Source organism: Schistocerca cancellata, chromosome 2 (genome assembly GCF_023864275.1).
Source record: "Schistocerca cancellata isolate TAMUIC-IGC-003103 chromosome 2, iqSchCanc2.1, whole genome shotgun sequence".
Taxonomy (NCBI): domain Eukaryota; kingdom Metazoa; phylum Arthropoda; class Insecta; order Orthoptera; family Acrididae; genus Schistocerca; species Schistocerca cancellata.
In genome coordinates, this window is record NC_064627.1 from 294503880 (window position 1) to 294530473 (window position 26594).

The 26594-nt window shown below is 38.9% G+C and overlaps 1 protein-coding gene across 3 annotated transcripts in view; it reads left to right on the forward strand.

The window, feature by feature from the left end:
- LOC126161658 (mucin-5AC) overlaps positions 1–18942 on the forward strand; it is a 101736-nt gene extending 82794 nt beyond the window's left edge. For all 3 annotated transcript variants that reach the window (XM_049917652.1, XM_049917654.1, XM_049917653.1), the window contains 3 exons: positions 1039–1271; positions 13372–13485; positions 17289–18942. In XM_049917652.1, coding sequence (XP_049773609.1) covers positions 1039–1271; positions 13372–13485; positions 17289–17438 — 497 coding nt within the window. In that variant the 3' untranslated portion in view covers positions 17439–18942. The remainder of the gene's footprint in view (positions 1–1038; positions 1272–13371; positions 13486–17288) is intronic.
- The last annotated feature ends 7652 nt before the right edge of the window (positions 18943–26594 follow it).

The following is a 26594-nucleotide window of genomic DNA, read 5'->3' on the forward strand; positions in this document are numbered from 1 at the left end:
TTATTGTTGTTGTTTTCAAAAATTAATCATTTTTATTCAACTAAATACTTAGGAATTAAAATTTGTTCAGCTGCCATTGGAATGCTCACAAAGATAATGTTGTGGGAAAGGAAAACCAAAGACTGCATTTTATTGGCAGAACACTTAGACGATGCAACAGGTCTAGTAAAGAGACTGTCTTCTGCTAGAGTACTGCTGTCCCATAGGATTTATGGAGGAAATTGAAAAAAGTTGAGGAGGGGGCAAGCCATTTTGTATTTATTGCGAAAAAGGGGAGAGAGTGTAACAAATATGATAGGCAAGCTAGAGGCAGTCATTAAAACGTAGGCAGTTTTCTTTGCAGTGAGATCTTTTCACAAAATTTCGATCACCAACTTTCTCCTCTGAAAGTGAAAATATTTCATTGCCACCAACTAACATAGGGCACTTAAGTGTGAATTGCGAGTAATTGTGTAAATGTAGAAAATGGCATAAACAGTGGTGCACACTTCTCTTATTTCATTGGCAGCATGGAAGCAGTTCTGTGCTGGTATATGTAGGATGTGTGGTGTCACTGTTTTTTCGATTCAGTAGTAATCCGAAACACTTATCAGAAGATTGGATGGTATGCTGGGAGGCAAGAAACCAACCAACTTATTAAAATTAGAAAACTATGGGAATAGTCAGCGTACAGCAAGAAATGTAAAATTGTATGTTCAACATTGCAATTTTAGCAGGTGTAAAATGAAAAAGAAAGTACTGTATGTAATTTAATGAAGTTTTTTTTTATGAAAAATGTACTTTATGCAAGAAGCTTAAAAGATTGAAAAAGTGATAACATTAATGTAATACCATTATGCTTTGCAGCCTTGTTACAGTCTAGCAGTCATCTGGAATTGAATGTTGTATGCTAATAAAATATTGATGAAAACTGCTATAAGCCTGAAGTTGTTATTACATAATCCAGATGTTACAATCATTTAATTGTCCCTATGTATTATGTAGAAAATGAGTCAAAATATTTGTGTGTATATATATATGATATATGCATTTTTTCAGTGGCAGAAGAAACAGAGGAGAGAATATATATTCCAAAACGTCCTCCAATTTCTCTTATCAGCAGTTACAGGCAAACTTGGAAATCACGACATAATCATTTTCTACGGTATAGTGATGTGAAGCCGAAGGATGAAAGGAGACCTACTGTCAGTGATTTGGCCAATCAGAAACATGTCCTGCAGAAACTGAATGGTTGGAAGGTTTATCACCTCAGTACACAAATGGAGGACATGGTGGGTCTCTCTCTCTCTCTCTCTCTCTCTCTCTCTCTCTCTCTCTCTCTCTCTCTCTCTAAGCAAGCAAAGATCTTCCTTTGTCTTTTTCACAGTTGTTGTCTGTTTTTATTTAAATTGTGTAACAGAATACGAATATCTAATTAGGTCTCTCATAGTAACAATTGCTCATTCTAATGACCCATGCCAGCAAGAAGTCTGGCCTACTAGAGATGTTACTATCCTGAGAACATTTGTATTTTGTGATACAATAGAGCCAGGTCTGGCTACCTATTTATCGTCACTTTGCATGCCGTTTTATCTGCCTGTTGGTTGTTGGGAGTATGGCTGAGGTTCATAAACTAATAGTAAAGTTGTATCTGCTGGTGCTCACGGTAACTTATAAATAACCTTTCCAAAATTTACTTAACATATCTCAAAATTAAGTTTGTCATTAATAGTGGTCATCTCTAAACAGACATGAACAGTTGCAATGTATAAATTGCTGAAATTGGAATGCTGTGATTTGCCATGATGTTTTCAGCTGTACTTAAGATTTCATCATACAGAAAGCTGTAATGAGGCATATTTGCAATTAGAAACAAACATCTAATTTAGTTTGTTCCAGAGAGATGCAGTGTTCAAACATTAGGTCAGCTGAATATCGATAACTTTTACATATCAAAAATATGACTTAATTTAGCAATAAATGACAGCCAAAATCTTACCATCTCAACATATAGGAACAGAAAAGGCTTAGAGTAATTAAAAATCCATTATATATAGATAGTCAGAAATTCCACCTTCACATTTGATGCCATGTTATAGGATATGTGGTCTCAGTTGTATTAATATGTGGGGGTGGGGGTCACTGTTTCTTTTATTGACAATTAGTGGTTTTTATCTTCCTTGCAGATGATCTTCTGGTGCACCTTGTGGTGCCAGAGCTGAAATCTCAGTAGTAATCAATAAAAGAAATTCTGATCCAGATAGTGTCTTTTTATTTATTAATAATTCAACTGTATTTCTCATTTTCACTTAAATTGGTGTGTTTTGGATTCACAAAGTTAGTAAGTGGTCATAGTATCAATAAAACATGACTGATGTGTTACCAAGTGGAGCTGCTGTACATGTTATAGCCCAACCTTATAAACCCACCCTCCCTTCATCATTTATGACCTTTTATAAGAGGATTATCAGTGCCCCATCCTGATAAACTTAAATTTAACATTTTGTATCTCGTTTTCTCTGTAACTATCCAAGGTAATAAAACTTTGCTAGGATATAGTCATATCTTACACATTCACTAATGTACTATCAAGTTCTAAGTTTGTTAGGAATCAAGATATAATTGATGTATAATCAAACTAAAAGTTCTGTCTCTACCATTGTAGATCCACATAAACATATCATTCTCAATAAGAGGTAAAAATTTCAGAGCTTTCACTTAAGTAGTTTCTGGGGGATAGTGAGAAACATTTGCAAAAACTGTAGTTTTTTAGAAATTGCACTTTCTGTTGTATTTTTGACCACAATTTCTGCCTTGGAGATGCACTTTCTATCCAGTTCCTGTAGGATTGCTTCTGTAATATGGCCAGACTTAATTCCAAATCACTTCAGAAGCTTTATTCAGACTGCATTTCCATCATTGAAAGTGATAACAGCATCATTGACACCAAACTTGAGTGATTTCAAGTTTGAAAGGCTCATTTACATTTTGAGTTTTTCCTGCAGAAATTTCTTCAGATGATGTGGATGAGCTAGATCTGTGTGTACTGTCTTTCTTACAGCTCCAACAGCCTCAGGGATGATGTTTCTGTGGATGTATGCTGCCTCAGCCTCAGCTTTAAATAAGTCAGTAGAACATAAGTTATGTAGTAGATTTTCATCATTTGATGTCTTGTAGAACAACATTACTCATACTGCTTCCAGGTTGTTAGTATTTTTCCAACGGGTTGGCCTTAGTATTCAGTTAGATGATTGACTGTTTTGTCAGTCAGACATCCTCTAATAGTTTTGCCACCTTTGAGCTTTTTGTTGGAAAAGTTGTGTCTCATTTTATGCAGTCAGGTACTCATTTTTTTCTGCATGTGACACACATTCTAACGTTTGCAGTGTTAGATTGTGATAGGGTCTGCTGTCAGTTATTGATGTGAATGAACTGGAATCACCATGACCAATGAATTTAGAATAGTGAACCCCACATTGTTCTTGAGAGTGCTGGAGCTTTCATATTTACTCACAGTTGTGTTTGTGTAGTTGATTTTCATTTTTGGTATCCAATTTTGTGTGTCTGTGCAAGATTTTGACAATACTTCAACATCAAGCACCTTTCTGGTAGTAATACTTACGGAAGCTACACATGAGTTTTAAATTGATGATCCCTTTTCTGCCATGACCTGTCGAATGCTATGCAGATGTCACTATTACCATAATTTTCTTCATCTGCTTGTACTGTCACAGATTTCAGTTATTCTTTTGCAGTTATTTTTACTGTTTCTGCTAAAGCATCTGTGTATATTGAAACGTTGGTGGGGGGTTGTGAGGGAATCATAAGAGCACACAGTTTTCCCAGCCCTAGGACCTTTAACGATGCATCTCAGCCCATAGAAATATCTAACATTCATCTCAAAAAGGTTATTGTTTCTATATTTTTCAGATGTCCAGAGTTGTTTCCTACTCTCACAACTCGAACAAGAGACATCCAAATTAAGAACTAAACCATTTCTTTTGAAGACATTTTCAGAAATTTCTCTCTCTCCACCACACAGATTACAGCATGCAGTTTGATCAAGCATTGTTTTTATTACACTTAAACATAATACTAAACTGATATCCCTGGCACTGGTTTCACTGTACACTTAATTACTATTCACATGCTGCTTCTTGGGAACCACTTGGGGTGAAGAACTTGTTTCAGCATTGCTTGCCCTACTCTCATTCGCTGAATTTTTGACTTCCAACTGGATATATTTGGTAGAATCTGTTTCTCTTATTTCTTCTCCTCTTAAATATTCCCTTTGGTAGAGTCAGTATTAAAGAGAGAAACACAACTCAATGAGCAACAAGTCCAAATGTGCACAACAAAAAATGTATACTTGAAAAAAGAGACAGCATTGGTCGTAAATTTTTCTATTGCAAAATCTATTTTCTGTCACTGAGTGACCATCTTCAGTGCTATATTGTATAACAAATTGGGATGCACTGTTGTTACTAAGCTTACGGCAATCACATAGAGTCTATGTGATTGCCGTAAGCTTAGTAACAACAGTGCATCCCAATTTGTTATACAATATAGCACTGAAGATGGTCACTCAGTGACAGAAAATCGATTTTGCAATAGAAAAATATACGACCAATGCTGTCTCTTTTTTCAAGTATACCTGTTACCTGGTCGTAGTGCACAAGACAACATGGAGTCGCCAATCAACAAAAAATGTATTACACCTTACAAAACATGGATGATACCATGCATTATACCACAAACAGGAATTGATGTCACAACAACCAATGTAGCCAACCTATGCAGCTGGATGCCCACTATAACTCAAAATAAATCATTGTCTTCTTTAGCAAACTGTTCCCAGTTTATCTTGTCATAACTGGAACCTGCAGAAATTACTTGTGCAGTAAATTATTTCAAAATAAATTAAAAATACTTAGTCCTCCAAAATCAACAAAACATACATCAGATTAAAGAACTCCTAACAACAGGTTTCCTTAAAAATAAAAATAAAAACTGACGTTTTGTACATACACTTCCTTTTATACACTACTTACTGTAGCCTCTTGTCCTTACCACTTACCGTAATGTAAACATTCTGGAGGTTGGCATAATACTTGTATTCTGCAGTGATTGCTTGGATGTTGTCTTTGATTTCAGTCCCCCCTGCGGGTTCGGGGATTAGAATAGGCCCGAGGTATTCCTGCCTGTCGTAAGAGGCGACTAAAAGGAGTCCATCCCCCTCACGGGGGTAGTTAGCGCCTGCGTCCGGAGACGGACGGTTCCACGACCTCTATTTGCAGTCATTTTGCTTTTTCACTTCTCGTTTCTTCCTACCTTTGGTTGGTTCCTTTCTTTGCTCTTCTCCACCTCACTGTCTTCCTTACTCTTTCCCCTGCACAATCTCCTTGCCTTCTTCTCCTTGCCTTCTCATTGCCTTCTTCTCCTTGCCTTCTCATTGCCTTCTTCTCATTGCCTTCTCTGGTCTCCGCCTCGGCGTTTGAGACAGTCTGTCCTCTCTCTCTCTCTCTCTCTCTCTCTCTCTCTCTCTCCTTTTTCCTCTTCTTCCTTCCTCCCTGTGCATGCCTGAAGGCCGACCCACGCGTTCGCACGCGTAGCTGGTGACGGGGTAACGCGTAATTCCCCGCCCTGGGTAGACATGTAAGGCATGCGCGTACCCCCTGGTAAAGGCCAGGCCTGGGGAGGAGTGATTGTCTGAGCTGACACCTTCGGACCATGCCGATTGGTCCCTTCGTCTGTTTCTCGGGAGGTGTGACCTGAGGTGTAAACATTCACCTAAGGCGGGAGTGCCCTCTGAGAGGGTCCCCACAAGGAAGGAGCGCGCCTTCGGAGACGCTGGCAATCATGGGGGATTCCTCCGCAATGGATTTCACTCCATCTCTCTCGACTTCTGCCCAAAAACGGAAACGTGACCAGCCACCAGTGACAAAAGTACTACCGCCTGCCCCACAGTTCCTCGTCGTTTCTCGATCTGAGGACGGAAAGGATTTTTCCTCTGTCAACCCTTTCGTTATCCAGAAGGGCGTAGATGCCATAGCCGGATCTGTCAACTCTTGTACCAGGTTGCGTAACGGTACCTTATTACTAGAAACTGAGAGCGCCTTTCAGGCACAAAAACTGCTTCGGGCCACACTCCTGTACACGTTCCCTGTCCGGGTGGAGGCCCACCGAACTTTGAATTCGTCTCGTGGTGTAGTCTATACTAGCTCCCTCGACGGATTGACTGACGAGGAGATTCAATCTTTCCTCGCTGAGCAGGGCGTGACGGCTGTCCATAGGGTCATGAAAAAGGTCAACAATGACCTTGTACCGACCCGGACACTTTTCTTGACCTTTGATAGTATTAAGCTGCCATCGCGCATCAAGGCGGGCTACGAGGTTATTTCTGTTCGCCCCTATGTCCCGACACCTACGCGCTGCTACCAGTGTCAGCGTTTCAATCACACTTGACAGTCTTGTTCCAATGCGGCTAAATGTGTCACTTGTGGCAGGGATGCCCATGAGGGTGACTGTCCACCTCAGTCTCCTCGTTGTGTGAACTGTCAGGGTGACCATGCCGCATCCTCCCGCGACTGTCCTGTCTATAAGGAAGAACGCTGTATCCAAGAAATTCGGGTCAAAGAGAAAGTGTCCACCTCGGATGCTCGCAAGCTGTTGGCTAGTAGGAAGCCCACGCTGCTCCCAGCGGGGAAATACAGTACTGTCCTCGCCTCTCCTCGGACTACCAGGGAGGTGGCAACCCAGACATGCGAACTGACCTTCAGCACCACGGTCATCTGTTCGGCCAGTGCTAAGATTGCACGGTCGACGTCTCCTCTTCCGCCCATCACCCCACAGACACCAGCCCCTTCATCAGCTTCTGCTAAGACGAAGACCCAAATGTCAGATGCACGGGCCTTCAAGAAGGAACCATCCCATGCAGACTTCCTACGTACCTCGACCTCCCAGCCTTCGACCAGTACTTCCACCAAACGTCCTTCCAAGAAGGCTCATAGGAAGCACAGTTCTCCTTCTCCGCCACAGCGCATTTCTTCTCCTGCGCCACCCAGCGGTTGCCGCCCCAGGCCGTCATCCGTTTCGCCTGGCCGCACTGCTGGTAGCCGTACATCTGGCCGTTCACCGGCGGAGGAAGCTCCCCCTCCCGGCCATCCTCCCAAGATGGCCGATGAACTTATAGACCCAATGGACGATGACTGTCCGCCTACTGATAGCGGCGGCGGTGCTCACTCGAAGCCAGGCCCTCAGCGTCCTTCGAGGTGACCCCTTCTTTAATTTTCCTTTCTTCTTACGATGGCACTTATTCACTGGAATATTCGCAGCATTCGCTCCAACCGAGAGGACCTGAAGTTGCTGCTCCGCTTGCAACGTCCGCTCGTCGTAGCCCTCCGGGAAACGAAGCTATGCCCATGCGATCACATTGCCTTGGCACACTACACCTCTGTGCGTTTTGACCTACCCCCTGTGGTAGGTATCCCAGCTCATGGAGGGGTTATGTTGCTGGTCCGGTATGATATTTACTACGATCCCATCACGTTGCACACCGGCCTGCAGGCAGTTGCCATCCGCATTACTCTCCCCACTTTTACATTTTCCATTTGTACCGTTTACACTCCATCGTCATCTGCCATTACCAGGACAGACACGATGCAACTTATTGCTCAGCTACCTGCACCATTTTTGTTAACTGGAGACTTCAATGCCCACCATCCCCTTTGGGGCTCTCCAGCATCCTGCCCGAGGGGCTCCCTGTTAGCAGACCTTTTCAACCAGCTCACTCTTGTCTGCCTCAATACTGGCGCCCCTACTTTTCTTTCGGACACATCTCACACCTATTCCCATTTAGACCTCTCTATATGTACTCCCCAACTTGCACGCCGGTTTGAGTGGTATGCACTTTCTGATACATATTCGAGCGACCACTTCCCGTGTGTTATCCATCTCCTGCAGCATACCCCCTCTCCGTGCTCCTCTAGTTGGACCATTTCCAAGGCAGACTGGGGGCTCTTCTCTTCATGGGCGACCTTTCAGGATCAAACCTTCACAAGCTGCGATCGTCAGGTCGCACACCTCACGGACGTCATTCTCGCTGCTGCTGAATATTCCATCCCTCACCCTATTTCTTCTCCACGTCGCGTACCGGTCCCGTGGTGGACCGCAGCATGTAGAGACGCTTTACGTGCTCGCCGACGTGCTTTACGCACCTTTAAACGCCACCCTACAGTGGCGAATTGTATCAATTATAAACGATTACGTGCTCAGTGTCGTTGTATTATTAAAGAAAGCAAGAAAGCCAGCTGGGCTGCTTTCACAAGCACCTTCAACAGTTTTCCTCCTTCTTCTGTTGTCTGGGGTAGCCTGCGTCGGCTATCTGGCACTAAGGTCCACTCACCAGTTTCTGGCTTGACGGTCGCGAATGACGTCCTTGTGGCCCCTGAGGATGTCTCCAATGCCTTCGGCCGCTTTTTCGCAGAGGTTTCGAGCTCCGCTCATTACCACCCTGCCTTCCTCCCCCACAAACAGGCAGAGGAGGCTAGGCCACCTAACTTCCGCTCCTCGAATCGTGAAAGTTATAATGCCCCATTCACCATGCGGGAACTCGAAAACGCACTTGGCCGATCACGGTCCTCCGCTCCAGGGCCTGATTCTATTCATATTCAGATGCTGAAGAACCTTTCTCCTGCAGGTAAAGGTTTTCTTCTTCGTACTTATAATCGCATCTGGATTGAGGGACTTGTTCCCGCATGCTGGAGCGAGTCTATTATTGTCTCGATTCCTAAGCCGGGGAAGGACAAGCACTTGCCTTCCAGTTATCGACCTATCTCGCTTACCAGCTGTGTCTGTAAAGTGATGGAGCGAATGGTTAACTCTTGATTGGTTTGGCTGCTCGAGTCTCGACGCCTACTTACCAATGTACAATGTGGATTTCGTAGGCGCCGCTCTGCTGTTGACCATCTGGTTACCTTGTCGACCTTCATTATGAATAACTTCTTGCGGAAGCGCCCAACCGCGGCTGTGTTCTTTGATTTGGAGAAGGCTTACGACACCTGTTGGAGGGCGGGCATTCTCCGCACCATGCATACATGGGGCCTTCGCGGTCGCCTCCCTCTTTTTATTCGTTCCTTTTTAATGGATCGACAGTTCAGGGTACGTGTGGGTTCTGTCCTGTCAGACACCTTTCGCCAGGATAATGGGGTGCCACAGGGCTCAGTTTTGAGCGTCGCTCTCTTCGCCATCGCGATCAATCCAATAATGGATTGCCTCCCAGCTGATGTATCTGGCTCCCTTTTCGTGGACGATTTTACCATCTATTGCAGCGCGCAGTGTACACGTGTCCTGGAGCGCTGTCTTCAGCGTTCTCTTGACCGTCTTTACTCCTGGAGTGTCGCCAATGGCTTCCGTTTTTCTGCCGAGAAGACGGTCTGTATTAACTTCTGGCGCTACAAAGAGTTTCTCCCACCATCCTTAAGACTCGGTCCCGTTGCTCTCCCAATCGTGGAGACAACCAAATTTTTAGGTCTTACACTTGACAGGAAACTTAGCTGGTCTCCACATGTGTCATATTTGGCTGCCCGTTGTACCCATTCTTTAAATGTCCTCCGTGTTCTCAGTGGTATGTCGTGGGGAGCGGTTCGAACCGTCCTACTTCGTCTATATCGGTCGATCGTCCGCTCCAAGCTGGATTATGGGAGCTTCGTATACTCCTCTGCACGGCCATCCATCTTACGCCGCCTCAACTCCATACAACATCGGGGTTTACGACTTGCGATCGGAGCATTTTATACTAGTCCCGTAGAGCGTCTTCATGCTGACGCTGGCGAATTGCCACTCACCTACCGGCGCGATATACTGCTTTGTCGGTATGCCTGTCGGCTACTGTCAATGCCCGACCACCCGTCTTATCGTTCCTTTTTTGACGGCTCTCTCGACCGTCAATACGGGTTGTATGTCTCTGCCCTGCTACCCCCTGGAGTTCGCTTTCGTCGCCTCCTTCAACACCTTAATTTTTCACTCCCTGCAACCTTTCGAGTGGGCGAGAGCCACACGCCACCTTGGCTCCAGGCTCAGGTCCGTGTTCACCTTGACCTCAGCTCGCTCCCAAAAGAGGTTACCCCCGGTTCGGTCTACCACTCCCGTTTTGTGGAACTTCGTTCGAAGTTCATCAATATGACCTTCATTTATACAGATTGCTCTAAGACCAATGACGGGGTCGGGTGTTCTTTTATTGTCGGGGCACAAAGTTTCACATACCGGCTCCATGGCCATTGTTCGGTCTTCACAGCTGAGCTCTTTGCCCTCTACCAGGCTGTTCTTTACATCTGCCGCCACCGACATTCTGCTTATGTCATCTGCTCCGATTCCCTGAGCGCCATCCAGAGCCTCAGTGATCCGTATCCGGTTCACCCTTTCGTACACCGGATCCAACGCTCTCTTCGGCAGCTGGTGGACGTCGGTTCTCCGGTTAGCTTTATGTGGGTCCCTGGCCATGTCAGTATCCCTGGGAACGAAGCTGCAGATGCCGCGGCCAAGGCTGCAGTCCTCCAGCCTCGGACAGCATCTTGTTGTGTCCCTTCATCCGATTGTAGCAGGGTTATTTGTCGGCACATTTTATCGCTGTGGCATGCCGATTGGGCTGCACTTACAGACAACAAGCTTCGGGCCTTAAAACGTCTTCCCGTGGCTTGGACGTCCTCCTCACGCCCTTCTCGGCGGGAGGAGGTAGTTTTGGCCCGGTTAAGAATTGGACACTGTCGGTTCAGCCATCGCCATCAGCTGACAGCTGCGCCGGCGCCGATTTGCCCATGTGGGCAATTGCTGACGGTCCGCCACATTTTAATGTCCTGTCCGGATTTTAACACACTGCGTCTAGATCTTAACCTGCCATGTACTTTAGATGCCATTTTAGCGGATGACCCACAAGCAGCTGCTCGTGTTCTTAGTTTTATCAATTTGACAAACCTTACTAAGGACATTTGATGATGCTGTTTTTTAATCCTATGCCTGTCAGTCTGTCTTTTATCGTGTTTTCCCTTTTAGTTGTTGTTTTAAACTTGTGCCTCGCGGTGCATTCTTAACGTGGTCAGGGCGCTAATGACCATTGAAGTTGTGCGCCCTAAAACCACAAAAAAAAAAAAAAAAAAAAAAAATTGATTTCAGTGAAAATACAATTGTATTATGACCACTTATCTTTGATATTTGTTCAGTTTCATGTGCAAATACTTCATTTCTTAAACTAAACAATTCCACTTTTTTCCTACTTTCGATTTTACTCCTGACTTTGTATTTTGAATAATGTCTACCTTCCATTGTCTGCTTTTCTACCAACCTGCATTACTTTCATTTTCCCCTCTTCCTTTTCTTCTTACTCCAAAATATTTTTTGTCATTTTACATAGTTTATAGCTTATAGCATAAATGAACAACTATATTATTTTCGAAACATAAGACAGTCAAAATTATCTGTACTTCTGTGCTTAACGGTGTTGTGTTTGTTGCACTGTTGGTTATGCATGCAGGTGCTAATATTGCTGTAGTAATGTCAGTGAATGGATCTAACGTAGATCAGATACTGAGAAGCAATGACTGTGTAAACATACTGCATCAAAAATGGCTCTGAGCACTATGGGACTTAACCTCTATGGTCATCAGTTCCCTAGAACTTAGAACTACTTATACCTAACTAACCTAAGAACGTCACACAACACCCAGTCATGGCGAGGCAGAGAAAATCCCTGACCCCGCCGGGCATACTGCATCACTTGCATTGTGCTCCAGAGAGGGAGAATGCAGTTTGGTATTCACTGGTAGACTTGCATCACAATTTGGAGCACAAGTATAACGCAAGAACATGGCTTTGGCTGCACATCATCCACCAGTGAGATTGCTTGTGGCCTACATTACGGTCCTTCCTTTTGCATCATTCATCAGGGTCTTGGATTCTGTATGGTCAGAGATGGGTACAGTGGGGGATGTCACAAAGTACAGTTGAGTTATCATACCTTAATGAACGATTACAGTAATGCAGATAGTTTTTGAGGAGGAGATGAAACAGCAGTCAACTGCTAGCCAGACTGTAATTACCCAGTATTGCTGCCGTAGAAGAAATTAGACCCAGGCTGCAATGGACTAGGTGCTGATAACTTCATTTTAGTACACAAAAGTACCTAGACTAGAAAATTAGATAAAATGGAGGTGTTTGATGAACAGTACATGACACAAAGATCTATCAGGCAAGGTGCCGATGCCAGGAATTCACATCAAACATGAAAGCCAATTCTCACAGAAACAGTTGTTATTAAGCAGTAATGCACACCTACATTTGGCTCAGCCCATCATTGAAACTATGAGCCTTCAGGGAACTCGTGTGCTTATACAACCAGTTCAGTCCAGATCTGTTCATAAACTTTTCAGGTCACTAAAAGCTTAAATAAATGCTTCACGGAGTTCTGCCACATCAGATTTTATCAGTTTCCAGCAGTTTACAACTTTCTCCTTTGTCACAGTCAGGAAGATTTCAGTAGGCCATTGGGTACTTACATAGGCTAAATTATGTCACTGAAGCATCAGGGAGTCGTGGCACTTCCATATCCTATATGAGATTACGTTGATGTGTATGACTGATGGACATTGGTAGGGATGCTGATTTCGTATGGTGATAGATAGCTCACTTATTTCTGTGTTGCCTTTCAAGCATCAGACGTCCATTCTTGTGCACCTCTAAGGGTGTAGCTGCTGTCACACATGCCAATTTTTACATGTAACTACTACTTTAAGCAGAACAGTGGCTACACACTTAATGGTGCATAGAAGGTCAACAGAGAACAAAGTGAGTCATTCACCATCTAATGTAACTGGCATCACTACCAAATTGCCTAAGTCACAAACATAAATGTAATCTCTAGTAGCATATTGAACTACCATGACTTGTGATGTCTCCATGGCACAATTTGGCCAACATAAATATCTATCAGCCTACTGAAATATATCCTGAAGATAATGTTTGATGAAATCATTAAAAGATAGAGACTGATAAATCTGATGTGGAAAGAATGCCATAAATAATTTATTTAAGAACGTTGCTATGAAAAACTACATTCACACTCTGCAAGATCATTTCTGAGGTAACTGGATTGTCATTCAAGATTGAGGTCAAGTAAACAGTGCATTTATGGTTGTGTTATCAACTCAGAATCTTCATCGTGGAGATAAAAGTATATTTAACATTGGAGTATGGTAACTGAAAGGGGGCTCCTATGTCAAAAAAACATTATTAGAGGTATGCATCAATAAACTACAATGATGAAGAGCAGATAATTTTTGACTTGTCACATATGTTACTGTGTTTGAAGTTTTACTAATCATGGATGTATGCATGTTGCAGTCTGAGTTGGAAACTCAGGTTTTTGAGAGGCTAACCAATATGCTGAAATACATGGAGAGGAGAACGGGGAAGGATACTGAGAAGGATGTAAATCGTGTTGTGGAACTCATCAAGGTACAGTATACCATATTAAACAAGATAACAAGTCTCTCTCTCTCTCTCTCTCTCTCTCTCTCTCTCTCTCTCTCTCTCTCTCACACACACACACACACACACACACACACACACACACACACACACACACACAAATATTTTTGTAACACATGCTGAATCTTTCTGAATAAGCTGAGATGTAAATAGCAGCTACTAAAATGAACAGCACATTTGAGTAATGTGTTAGTAGTTTTGATCCCATATATAGGTGTCTTGTTTGTAAGCAAAAATCATTGGGTGTTTGGTGATTTTTGGTAGGAGGAATGATCATGTGTCATAATAAACGTGTAAAAGTTCCTGTTGCTATTTCTAAAATTCAAAAAGTAATAAGTCCATCTCTGATTTCTGTATAAATTAAGTAATTTATGTATTAATTAAGCTTTTGACAGGACAGATGACAGATGCAACTCTGCCTCAAAATGTTGAAAGATAATGCGCGTAAGAATGCGTTTGCAAAATCAAAAGTGCATGAATGTAACAACGTATCAGTGCGCTAGATTCTCTGCATGCTGCGCCAGTCATGGGCTGTTGAATGGTACTCATCATGTAATGAAATGTAAGACTCATCCATGGGACGCAGCATCTGTAGAAAAAAGAAATTTGTGTATTTTTCTGCTAGTGTCAATTCAAAAATTGGTATAATGCAGGAAGTTTTAATGTGTCAATTTTAGGAGGTGGGTGTTTTGAATCATGACTGCACCAAGTATTAGTAGAGATTGGAAGTGAAATACCTTGTTTATAGACACTGCTAACCTACATCAGAAATAATTATACAGTAGCCAGTACCAAATATTTTGTGTTGAATATTGCTCATTATTTCCTTTCCTTGTTTATAAATGAGTGAAGAGAGTAATCTTGGCCCTTCATGATGTTTCGTTATGACTCTCAACACCAGAAGGGGTTGGTGATCCTTATGACTATTGGCCAGTTCTGTCTTCATGGAAAAACAGGACAAGGGTGTAGGCTGTCTGCTGTAAGAGAGGGAGGCGGGGATTATTTTCCTCTCACTGCTAATCATCATAATTCTACTTTGTGTACACTCCCAGCCTATAGTGTCTGCTTTCTGCAATTTTACAAGCCTCTACAAATATCTGCAGTGCTCTGGTTTCCCACCAAAAGAAACTCTTGACAGCTCTCAGCTTGGAATTCACCTCATTACAGATGACATATTGAAAGCTACGTATAGTGCCCTTACCTATCAGAACTTCATGAAAGTATAGCAGCTGATGTGGGAATATTCCACGATGACAGGCCAAAAAGAGTGTTGCATTACTTACCGAACACCCTGTGTATATCCTCTCTACTCCAGTCCTCATCAGTTATTTTGCTACCCAAACAGCGAAACTCGTCTACTAATTTTAGTACCTCATTTCCTAATCTTATTTCCTCAGCATCACCTGATTTAATTTGACTACATTCCATTAGCCCTGTTTTGCTTTTGCTCATCATCATCATCTTATGTCCTTCTTTAAAGATACTGTCCATTCTGTTAAACTGCTCCTCCAAGTCCTGTGGTATGTCTGACGGCATTACAATGTCATTGGCAAGCCTCAAAAATCTATATTTTATTTTTCCCTGAATTTTATTTCCTACTCCACATTTTTTCTTTGGTTCACTTTACTGTTTGCTCAATGTACAGACTGAATAACATCGGCGATGGCCTACAACCCTGTCTCTTTCCTCAACCACTGCTTTCCTTTCATGCTCTCTTATAACTGCTGTCTGGTTGCTGTAAAAGTTGTAAATAACATTTTGCTCCCTATATTTTGCCCCTGCTCCCTTCAGAAGTCCAAAGTGCCTATTCCAGCCAACATTGTCAAAAGTGTTCTCTAAGTCAAAAAATGCTGTAAATGTAGGTCTACCTTTCCTTAACCTATCTTCTACCAAAAATTGTAGGGTCAGTATTACCTCACACGCTCCTAAATTTCTCCAGAATCCAAACTGATCGCGCCCAAGGCTGGCTTCTACCAGTTTTTCCAGTCGTCTGGGAAAAATTTGTGTTAATATTTTGCAACCATGATGTTTTAAACTGATAGTTTATAACATTCAAGCCTGTCAGTAGCTGCTTTCTTTGGAATAGGAATTATTACATTTCTCTTGAAGTGTGAGGATATTACGCCTGTCTCAAACATTTTGCACACCAGATGGAATAGTTTTGTCATTTCTGGTTCTCCCAAGGCTCTCAGATTTTGTTTTATTATCATTACTACTATTGTTATTCATTTTTCTATTTTATGTTCTTAATTGGGCACTTTAGTCAGTTATAATGCTAGGCGTTCTGCCCAATATATCACATTCTTTCAGATATTTTTTTCTTTCTTTCTTTGTTTGAGATAATCATTCCTGCAGCCCTTTCATTGATCTTTGTTCGTAGTGTGGTTTGTGTCTCTTACAGTCTTTTACTTTGGCTGTTTTGTTTTTTTAGGTTATTTACTGTAATTTGGAGTTCTCTTATATCTTGTTTAATTTTTGTGATCCATTAATGTTGGTCATGCTGTTTCACAGTCATTGTTACTCTGTTACTGATTCTTTTTTCTGGTGTTGTCATCAGATGTACAAAGAAAGAGATGTGGTTCTTCATGATTGTGTTCATTACTGGTTCTATTTCCTTCTATTCTGTTTTATTTGTAGCTATTCTCCATTGCAAATTTACTTTATGTTGATTGTTTATGCAAGTTCCAATTATTCTTCTGTCTATCCTGAGTATTCTGTCAGTTTCTGCTATATTAGTTTGGAAGATGGCTATAGCTGCATATGTTGTTTATAGTTGTGTAGTTGGTTTATAATGTTTTAATTTTGCAACTGTCAATAGTCTTTCTTGTTGTATGTATTTTTGGTAATGTAATTTATTTTGCTCAGTTTTTAAATTATATTTTGACCTGTCTGTTCCTCATTAGGTTGTATGTTATGATTTCGCATAAATATTGTTAACCATTTTTATTTCCTGTTCTTCTATTGTAATTTTGTTTGCAAGTGTTGGATTGGTTAGTATAATTTCTGCTTTTTCAGATGGCATTCTAAGGCCAGTTTTCTGTTTTTCTTGTGTCAGTTTACCTTGTTGTCTGATTTCTTGAACATTGTTGGCTAGGAGAACAAGATCAGCTGCAAATCCGGAACAATTTTAATGTATATGATACTTATTCTTATGTTCTTTGGGTTACCCTTGTACAATTCTCTCATTATATATTCCAGAGCACAGTTGAATATCACACTTAACAATAATTGAAAGTTGTTGTGTACTAAACATGAAGCATTGCATGATACATAAGTCTGTGAAAGGTTATTTCTTTTTAAGCCATTGACAGGTTCAAGCTTGAGTTGGCTCATGATGCATTCGTGAATAACTGAATTGGAACAGCTCTCAATGTAATGAAAGTTGTACGTATTGATTTGGAATCCCGGTTGAGCACACCTTTTAAATTTGTCATATATATTCAACAGATAACAGTTGATCTTCATCAGCTATTTTTAGGAAATTAGAAAAGCTTCCCCTCCCACTGCCTTCTCCCTGTCTTATTACCAGCTTTGTGATAATTTGTTTGGTATTTGTGTCTTTGTTGGAAATTTACTCTTCACAATACAGAACAAAAGGAGGCATATTTGACAAAGATACTTGACATTTGAAGAGGATTGTGATGTTGACACTAATGTAATTATTTATTGTTGTGCATGCTGGATGATATTGGGCAAAAAGCTTTTTGTAAATTCATTTCAAAGTGAAAATAAGCATTATCAAAGATTTAATTGTCTTTTTTTTCTATTAGGGCAACATACAACGAAGCAAAGTGATAAGTGACCAAATGCAAGAAGCCAAACTGCAAGTGATGAAGGTGTTTGACCACAAGTCTCACGTGGCGGAAATAATTACGAGGTGTGCTAACAAGCGTTCTCTCAAGAAACGTGATAAGTCATAAGTTGTGTACCACATCTCAATGCATTTTAACATGTAGCAAGTGCAGTGTAATAACAAATGGATTGGTCTGAGATGACAACAGCTGTAGGGAACAGTTAGTTACATTTTTTACTATGTGCAATGCACACTATGCTTGTGTTGTGGTGGAAAGATCATAGTCTGTTCAATTTTTGATGAACTTTAAGTAAGATTTTGCTATCGGGCTATGATACAGGCAATCACAGTGACTTTTAAGGCTGCAAAAAGTGGCAGTATCAGAGTTGTAAATAAAAACATTCCTTTATGCCATAAATGTAAAGATTTTATGTTAAATCATGTTTAGTACAATTGAATGAAGTTTTAATTGTAATGTTTAAAACATGTAAGAGTTTATTGTGCAGGATGTTCTAACTTGCTGCACCTGTCAGTCATTACTAGTGAGTATACATATTTTAAAATGTGTTATGTAAAGTTTTAAGCAAACATGATAGCTTTATCAAAATTCTGAAAGATAATTGCTTATATACAGAAAAAGCCATATTTTAAAAAGTAATTTACAGTTTATTAGATAATTTTGATAGTGTTTCACTATCTCACCACTTTATAGCATGACACAGAACAAAAAACGTTTTTTGTAGAGTATAATCTAATTTAAATGATATTTCATGTGAAATGTTAAACAAATTTTATTTAATAACACACTCGTGAAATATTTATTTGGAAATCTCTGTAAAAATTAGTGATCTATTTTTAATGTGCCCAATCATCTAGTCATTGTACTTTGTCTCTTATTACTTGCAGTCATCTGTGTAAATGTGCGTATTTGTTGTTTTTTGATTGTGGCCATGGAAACATAATTCTAAAGATATGTTTCTCAGCTGTTACTCCCAGTGATGTCTTTGTTTAATGATGTTGTTGTAATAAGTTTGTACATGTATTTTCCCTTGTAAGAGGGAGCATTGTCATCTTGGCAGGGGACTCAGAAGCACTATAAAATCTGAAACATAAATTATTAATATGCCAAGTTGGTTGTTTAACAAACACAGTTACAATATTTGTTATTGTTTGAAAGCAGTTGATCAATTAATTAATGAATATTTCATTACACTCGGCATAACACTTAATTGTTTTCAGTGAACTGCTCATAACCTCCATCCATCTGTGATCCATGCTCCACAAGGCTGGAGTAGTAGTGAACAATCATATTATGGAAAGACAAAAAACAGTGATAATTTTCTGTTACATATGCTGGTGCCCTTCACTGTACACTAGTTTTCTCCTATTTATTATAATACCAAATTCATTACCATAACAAAAGAACTGTTTGTATGTCATCAACTATGCAGTGTCTGCTCATATTCTCTTCATTATCAGGAGATATTTGTAGTTCTATTTTTCCTTTGTATTTAGTTGCAGAAAACACTCAGTCTGTGTTTATTAAGAATCTTTTTCTTAAGCCTGTGTGTGTTAATGTCTGATAGCTGTATCATTCATTGTTGAGAGTAAATAATACTGAGGAAATATAACTATGAAACTATTTCTTGATTTCATTTTAACAAAGTGTAGTTCAACATATGTTCGGAATGGCATGTTCTGTCAGTGTGTGTAGTTAACTACTAGGGGAGTGTTATACTTACGGTGAATTTGAGATAAGATATTTTTTTTTTTTTTTTTTTTTTTTTTTTTTTCCAGAGTAAGTAACAGGTAATTCTCTCTCTCTCTCTCTCTCTCTCTCTCTCTCTCTCTCTGTGTGTGTGTGTGTGTGTGTGTGTGTGTGTGTGTGTGTGTGTGTGTGTGTGTGTGTGTGTGTGTGGTGGGGGGGGGGGATATTTTTTAATATACCGTGTGTGTGGACCAAATTCATTCTTCAGTATAGGTTTGAATACTCTTTGCATTTTAATTACAAAATAGTACTAAAATTTTACAGTATCTACAGCTAAGGGATTCATACCTACAGTTTATTCATCACTCTCCTGTGACCACTTTAAACTATTTTAATTACATGTATGTGACCAAGGAAAACAATCTACTCACTGAGCAATAGGAGATTATTACACACACAAAAAAGTAAAACAGAAAAAGAGATGGGGGAGTGCAGAGTAGTTGGGCAATATGTGCATATTTGGCCATATCATTCTTATTGAGTTTGGGACTTCAGGTACTATGCCATTGAGTTTTATCCTGAAGAATGCAAGTCTCACTCCAAGCCTCCATTACACTGAATTAATACTATTTGTTTTTGTAAGGTGCTATGATGGAGAGTGTGTTTTAAAATTGTAGAAATGTGGTTCACAAGATGATATCTGTAAAACACAAGCCTACAGGATAGTCACGAACATGTAAACTTGTATAAGACAATAGTTTTTGGGTATTGTGAATCTGAATAGTACATAATTACAGCAGGGACTTTACTAAGAGTGAGACATGTTTTTTTGTGAGTGCATATTCTTATAACTTATCAAATAAATAACTTTTGGTAGCTATGGAGAGAAAATTTGCATGGGACAAAACTTTTAGAGCTTTTGAAATGTTAAGTTGGTAAAACAATCCACTGCTGATAATCATAATAATTGAGACAGTAGCCTTGGGTGAACAGTTAAAGAAAAAAAAACACAAAAATCAGATCAACATTTATTGAGAACTGGACATGTAGTGAAAAGAATGCAAAGAGGAAACTGAAAGAAGAGTAGCATGAAACAGGGATGTAATAAGAAATGCTGTGTACATGAATTAAGATGAGAGAAAGCCAGGGTTAAATGATGAGTAATTCAGATACCACCTTGGACTAAATGTTGTACTGAGTTGCTTCTTGTTTTTGGTACACATGCTATAGAGACTATGGGGCAGCTATGATGTATGCTGCTGAGCTATTCTGCATTCTCCTACTCTCAGCTGTGAGTCTTAATAGTTAACCACATTCCAGAAGTCTATAGCTTCAGTAGTCAACATGAACTGAATAATGGAGGTATCACAATTAAAAATCATTTTATTCAGGGGCCAGCAGAATTGCTAACCACAAGACAAATCAGTGATGAGTACTGCCAGTGCCATCATCTACAATTTCATTCATTCGTTCCATTTTAAGGAGCAATGTGTTCTAAAGTTACATTAAAGAAGTCAGTTTACTTTAAAAATGTGTTATTTTTAATTGAATCAATTTCCCCAGATTCCTTCCCCCTCTTTACAGGAAAACATTTTATTTAGGGGTTTTGTGACAGATTATGCATTGGAAACACTTTTACAGATATATTTTTAATCATGTAAAACCCATGTAGATTTATTACCAAGCTGAAAATTTTATTAAGAGTTTTAAATAACAATAAGTAAGAGAGTACTGATGTTTTGACTTACTTTTCCTTGTTTATCTCATGGCAGTGTGTTGCACAGTTTCTGTATTTTTAAGATATAACAGTTACACTTGAAAAGCTTTATTTCCTTCTGCTGCTACTCTGCAGCCACTCCCCCCCACCCCAATACGAAATCTTTTCTGTTTCCATGGACATGAGAGTATGCAGTCCATAAGCTGTTTAAAGTGTTCAGGAAGTTTCATTTTGGCATCATCTATAGATGACCTTTTTACAGATTGTTTCACCTTACCTATAACACATTTCACCAAGGAGAAGTTATTCTGTTCATATGGTTTTTTTTAATGCATACTGAAGTGTTTTTGTTTTTGATAAGGCATGTGATCAAGTAATATTATAATTGAGTCTGAAAGGAATATTGCTATCAAGTGAATATAAAATTAAAATAGAAAAAATAGCTAAAAGGGAACCACCTTCTGCTGTGGATTCTATCTGTACTAAATTGGAATATATATTTTGTAGTACAGTAATGTACAACTAGCTATGGTAGATATAATGATTTCTAATCATAGTAATTTAAGAAGACACCAAAATTCAGCTCCCACATAAATTAGAAATTAATAAGATATCCAACATCAATGTCAAAATTGTTTCACGTCCGTCATTAAATATTCAGATTTTATATATTTTTCAACACTCAGGGTGCTGAAATCAGTTATTAATTTTTAAATGGAATATTTTCTCATCTGTTGACTTGGGATTTTTCCCTCAAAAGGTGTTATTTAGTTTCCTCTATAGATGTGTCACTTGTCATGATGTTAGACAGCAACATAGTCTTATTTGTACATTTTCTGTCAGTTGTTTTTGTAATTTATTTTAAAGAATCAGCCATCTCTCAGTTTAAAACAATGTAATAACTGCCGTAGTCATTCTTGTCAACCTTTTCCTTTGGAGTAGTTTGGATTTTCAGTGTGTGTGTGTGTGTGTGTGTGTGTGTGTGTGTGTGTTGGTGTTGCAGTTGCTGTTTATTAGAAAGCTATTGCTTTATTTTGTAGAAATATGTATCCTGTACAATTGTTTGTCAGATAAGTGGCAGAGAGAGAGTGAAAGATGTATATAGAGGAAATATGCTGCCTTAGATATATGTTTGAAGACCCCAATTTGAGGGCATTGTCATTCCACTATTGTGCTCAGCTCACTGTTGAGTAGTTACGTATAAGGAACTGAATTCCTGCAAATCTGTTTGTTGGGATTGATTCTCTTTCTTGTTTGGGCTTTCCATTAATTTCAAATGCTGTGCCCACTCTCTCTCGCAGTCAGGGTGAAGAGTCAGGACTGTGATTTATGATAAATAGTTGTAATTTTACAGGATAAATCTTTCACTCAGCTCTAATGTCTGATGTCAGATTAAAATTGATGTTAGTCCAGTATTTAATTGTAGACTGTTGCAAAGGTTCTGGTTCAAGTATTGCTCTAGTTTGATTTTTTTGTTCTTTTGTTTTTGTTTGTTTGTTTTTGTTTTTGAGGAGGAGGAAGAGGGTAGGAGGGGGTCCTGAAATTTTAATTACTCTTACTTTCATTTGTTCGAATTTTACACTGAAATTGTATTATAAAACAGTGATCAATTGAAAGTTGTTAATAAGTTGAAGAATCATTTGAGAGGAACGAGTGTGGAGAGAGGAAAGCAGTGGCTTGTTTATCGAATTGAGTAGCAATGGCCATTTTTTCAAGTTCATGACCAAATAAGGATATGTGTGACATCAGAATGTTAGATATATACAAAAGGTTGTTAGATATATGCAAAAGGTGATAGAATTTTGTTTTTAAATCTGTGAGTTTCCTTCATATTCCAACAAGAGAGGAAATGGATTGAGGACAAGGATTATTTGAGGACTAGACACAGTCAGGTGAGACTTGTTGACTTTCTGAGGGGAGACAGGGCAGTACAGTGCAATATAATACCACACAGTACAGTAGGAGAGAAATGTAGCTCATTTCTTTAAAATAATTGGTCTTGAAATGTGCCTCTGAAGGTATTCGGAATGAGTTTTTCCTTGTGCATATATTTTATTGACTTAAGGAATGAACACTTTCAACAATATTCGCATTTAATTAGAATTCATGTCTACAGTTGCATATAGTAGCTGTGAGATTGTATGACGTCATGTCAAAGGCTTTATTCCTTGCTGTGTAAGAACCAGGACTGATAATCAAACTGTAATTCACTGGAAAAAAACATTGCACTGTGAAATGTGCCCAGAAGTTTGTTTACAATAAGTTAGCAGAGGCTTATGTAATAGTGGAAAATTGGTTCTTGTATTTCATACAGTGGCAGTTTGAAGTGGTTTGCAGTGAGTTGACTAATCTCTCGGAACTTGACTGAATTTCCATTCTTATGAAATGATCTGGCAGTTTAGTCTTGAAGGACGTAGCACTTTTCAAAGAAAGAAAGTAGGTTGTTTTTATTACAGTTCCTGCTACAGCTGCAGTGAGTAGTCATTGAAGTTTTATTAGTTGTTTACTGAATCAGTGCTGGGTATTAAAAAAAATTTTGAATGAAATTTTTAAAATATTACTCATTTATTGTGGTTACTGACGTACAGATTTTCTACATGTACCTAATTATTCTTGTATTAGTCCGTAATGGATAGTGCCCTGAATAAATGGGAATTAGAGCTTCATGAGAATAAATGTTACGCATATGGGGGTAGTAGTGGTTTACTTGTTCCATACAGTTAATTTTCCTCCAATAGAAGTGCACTCTTGACAACAGAAAGCAAAGCATAACCTAGCATGTTTTTGATGGTACAAGTTCATGCATCTGTAGCCGCTCTTTTAGCAATATGTTAGGCAGAAGTCATGTGTCAAAACAAGAACAGAAGCAGCACTGATGTAAAAATACACTTGAATATTTGAGCTTCAAGTATGTTCAAAAATTTCCTGATGGTTTTTGTGTATTGACGTCTCCAGTTCATGTTTTTACTTCTTTGTAGTACATATTCCTCTCCCATTTTGATTAGTGTTAACGTTTATTTTTTTAGTTTAAATTTCAGTAGGTGCTATTTGGTATCTTATTAAACTTTTTGTGGGAGGTTTTGGTGCTAGAAAATAGAAAATAGAAGTGATTAAAATACAGATTGAAAAGGGCGGTACTTAACCAGAATGATTTCAAAATTGCATGTCCCCCCCCCCCCCCCCCCTTGCTATGTTTTCAGTGAACTCTAGAACATCACTGTTAAATGTTTCTTTTCCTAATTCATATGTTGGAATCACAGAATAGACGCAAGTGTAAGTGCTAAGATGTTTTTCTTTCTCTTTTTTCCTTCATAATAGATCCATAGGTATCACACTTCCTTAGCTATCATTATTAGACCGTTTACTTTCAGCATCACCATATGACAAAACCAGGACAAAAGAATTCTTTTTGGTCTCAAACTGAGGTGCCCCAACAAATACTAACTGTATCATGACTGTCATTTCCTAACTCTAGTTATGCTTATGTAGTGCACAAACACTCGCTATTTCTTCCTGTCATTGCATAATTTTACATACATGACATCATCTCAGATATTGCCGTGTCAATTCACAATTTCCTAGGCCTCCCTCCCCCCACTCCACCCTTTTCCCCCCATGTTCTTTACCTTGATAGATCTGCAGTGAGCTTTCTTTGTGTTTTGATTTTGTCCATTCTCAATGAGGAGACCATATCACTATAGCTTCTCCTTTCCTGTAGCATTAGCGATGTGAATTTTGATGTCAATTTGTTCTTGTTCATTTAATTTTTGATTTGTTCTTTCCTACTTATGTTTAAACTGAATTTCATTTCTAACAATGGAAACTCCAAGTTGGAATATTAACAATAAAAGGAAAAGATAGATTGCTACTCACCATAAAGATGGCACAATGATCTGTAGAGAGGTGCAACAAGAAGATGCCCAAAAGCTACATAAATGTGTAACAGTCTTTTTCATTGCACCTATCTGCAACTGAACTTGTCATCTTTATGGTGAGTAGCATGCTGTCTTTTTCCTTATATTGTTGACTTTCATGACTTTAACTTATGGACGTGTTTCTTACTTTGGAAGGTATGTTACCATCGCATTGTTTCTTTACGATATAAAAAGTGTAGTGTCACAGGTATTTATAGTAATGTTTTCATGCTGTAGTGTATTTTCTGAGAAAAATAGATGAAACACTTGTCACGAATGTTTGGGTCTCATTTTGACATTGCGTATTGAGTATCCCAATGGAATGGCTAAGATAGCTTAAATAGCTTGTCAGAAAGTGGTGTGTGTATTCTTAGCCAAAATTTATTGCAATTTTTTTGTTTGGATGTATTCTTGTGTCGGGGAGGATGAAATTTTCTTGACTGGTGTGTTATGTACTCATCTCTGTGTCTTATTTTTTTACATGAAAGTTAATTCACTTAAATCAAACATTTTCATATTTGAATAGTGATGTACAGGTGAGTCTCTTTTAATACTTAATGCAAAATTTGAATATTTGTGCAATGGAAATGATTGTTAGTGCATGGATGGGTCAAATTACAAATTTGTAATTGGAAGTAGATAAAAATTATATTTTAAGAATCCCTGTGAAAACTAATTTGTAATACCCAATATTAAATACGTTCTGTACAACTTTAGTTCTTTCTTCTGTAAACTCCAAAGAAACAAGATCATAATAAGGTATGAAATTTCTTGTTAAGCTGCTGTTATGTAAAATTGGTTTTTGTCATTTAGCTGTGGTTAACAAAAACTGAAAGTGCGTAGGCTAATTCCATGAACTCTTCAAACAATTTGTCTTGAACTATAGGTAAACTGTTAACACTCGAACTTTCTGATTCATTCCTTCACTTATGTATTATTCGGGTATAATTATTATCTTCCCTCCCGTGTATCTAGTGTTGGGTGGTGGTTGTTCTTATTGTTGAACCTTTTACTAGAAAAAAATACGGACTTAAGTTCATGAAACTGAAAATACAGAATGAAAGTTCTGTTGATGAATTTCAAAATTTATTTTACTGATTGTAAAAGTCTTCTAAACACATCAAATTATGAGGCAAAGCAGAGGTAATAAACTGTTATTAAAGATATAATTGTGAGACAATTGTGATGACCGAATCCAATATCTTACATTGTTTGTTCAAAGCATAAATAACTCCATCCTGATAAAGTACAACAAAGTATTGAAAGTAATTCAGAAAAGAATGTCAGTTGGCACATCTTATTATTAAGTTTCTGCGTTGTTTTAATATCGTGAAAACATTTGAAATTGTGATCAAACAAATGTGGAGTTCGATTTTTGCATGTTCGTCACAATTTTATGATTGCAATGCTTGTTTTTGAACATTCATTAGAATATATGATTGATTTGTTATTATTATTATTATTATTATTATTATTATTATTATTATTATTATTATTATTATTTTTGGGGGGGGGGGGTGAATACAGTCAAACCTAAAATCAAAAATATATTGCAATATATCTCTTTTTCAATAAAAAAATTGCTAATTTGAATTATTTTTACATGAATAGCAAAATAGTCCTCATGCGTACGGTTTGGTGATGTTGGAATCATTGTGTGTAGTTCTACGATATGAAAGCAGAATGTGTCTTCTGGTGTGGAAATTCAGTGCACTACTAACTGTAGTGCAAAAGTGGTGACTGCATGATGATATGTCAAAGTAAATTATTATTTAATATTTGTGCAGATGACAGTATATAGTTATGTTGTTTCATCCACTGTTTTATTTTCTGTTCTGCTAACATGCCTTCCAAATATTTAAGATGTGTTTATTTAGTTTAAAACCCACAAAATTATTTTATTGATATCAAGGAAGAAATTGGGGAGAAACAAATGCCTTTTAA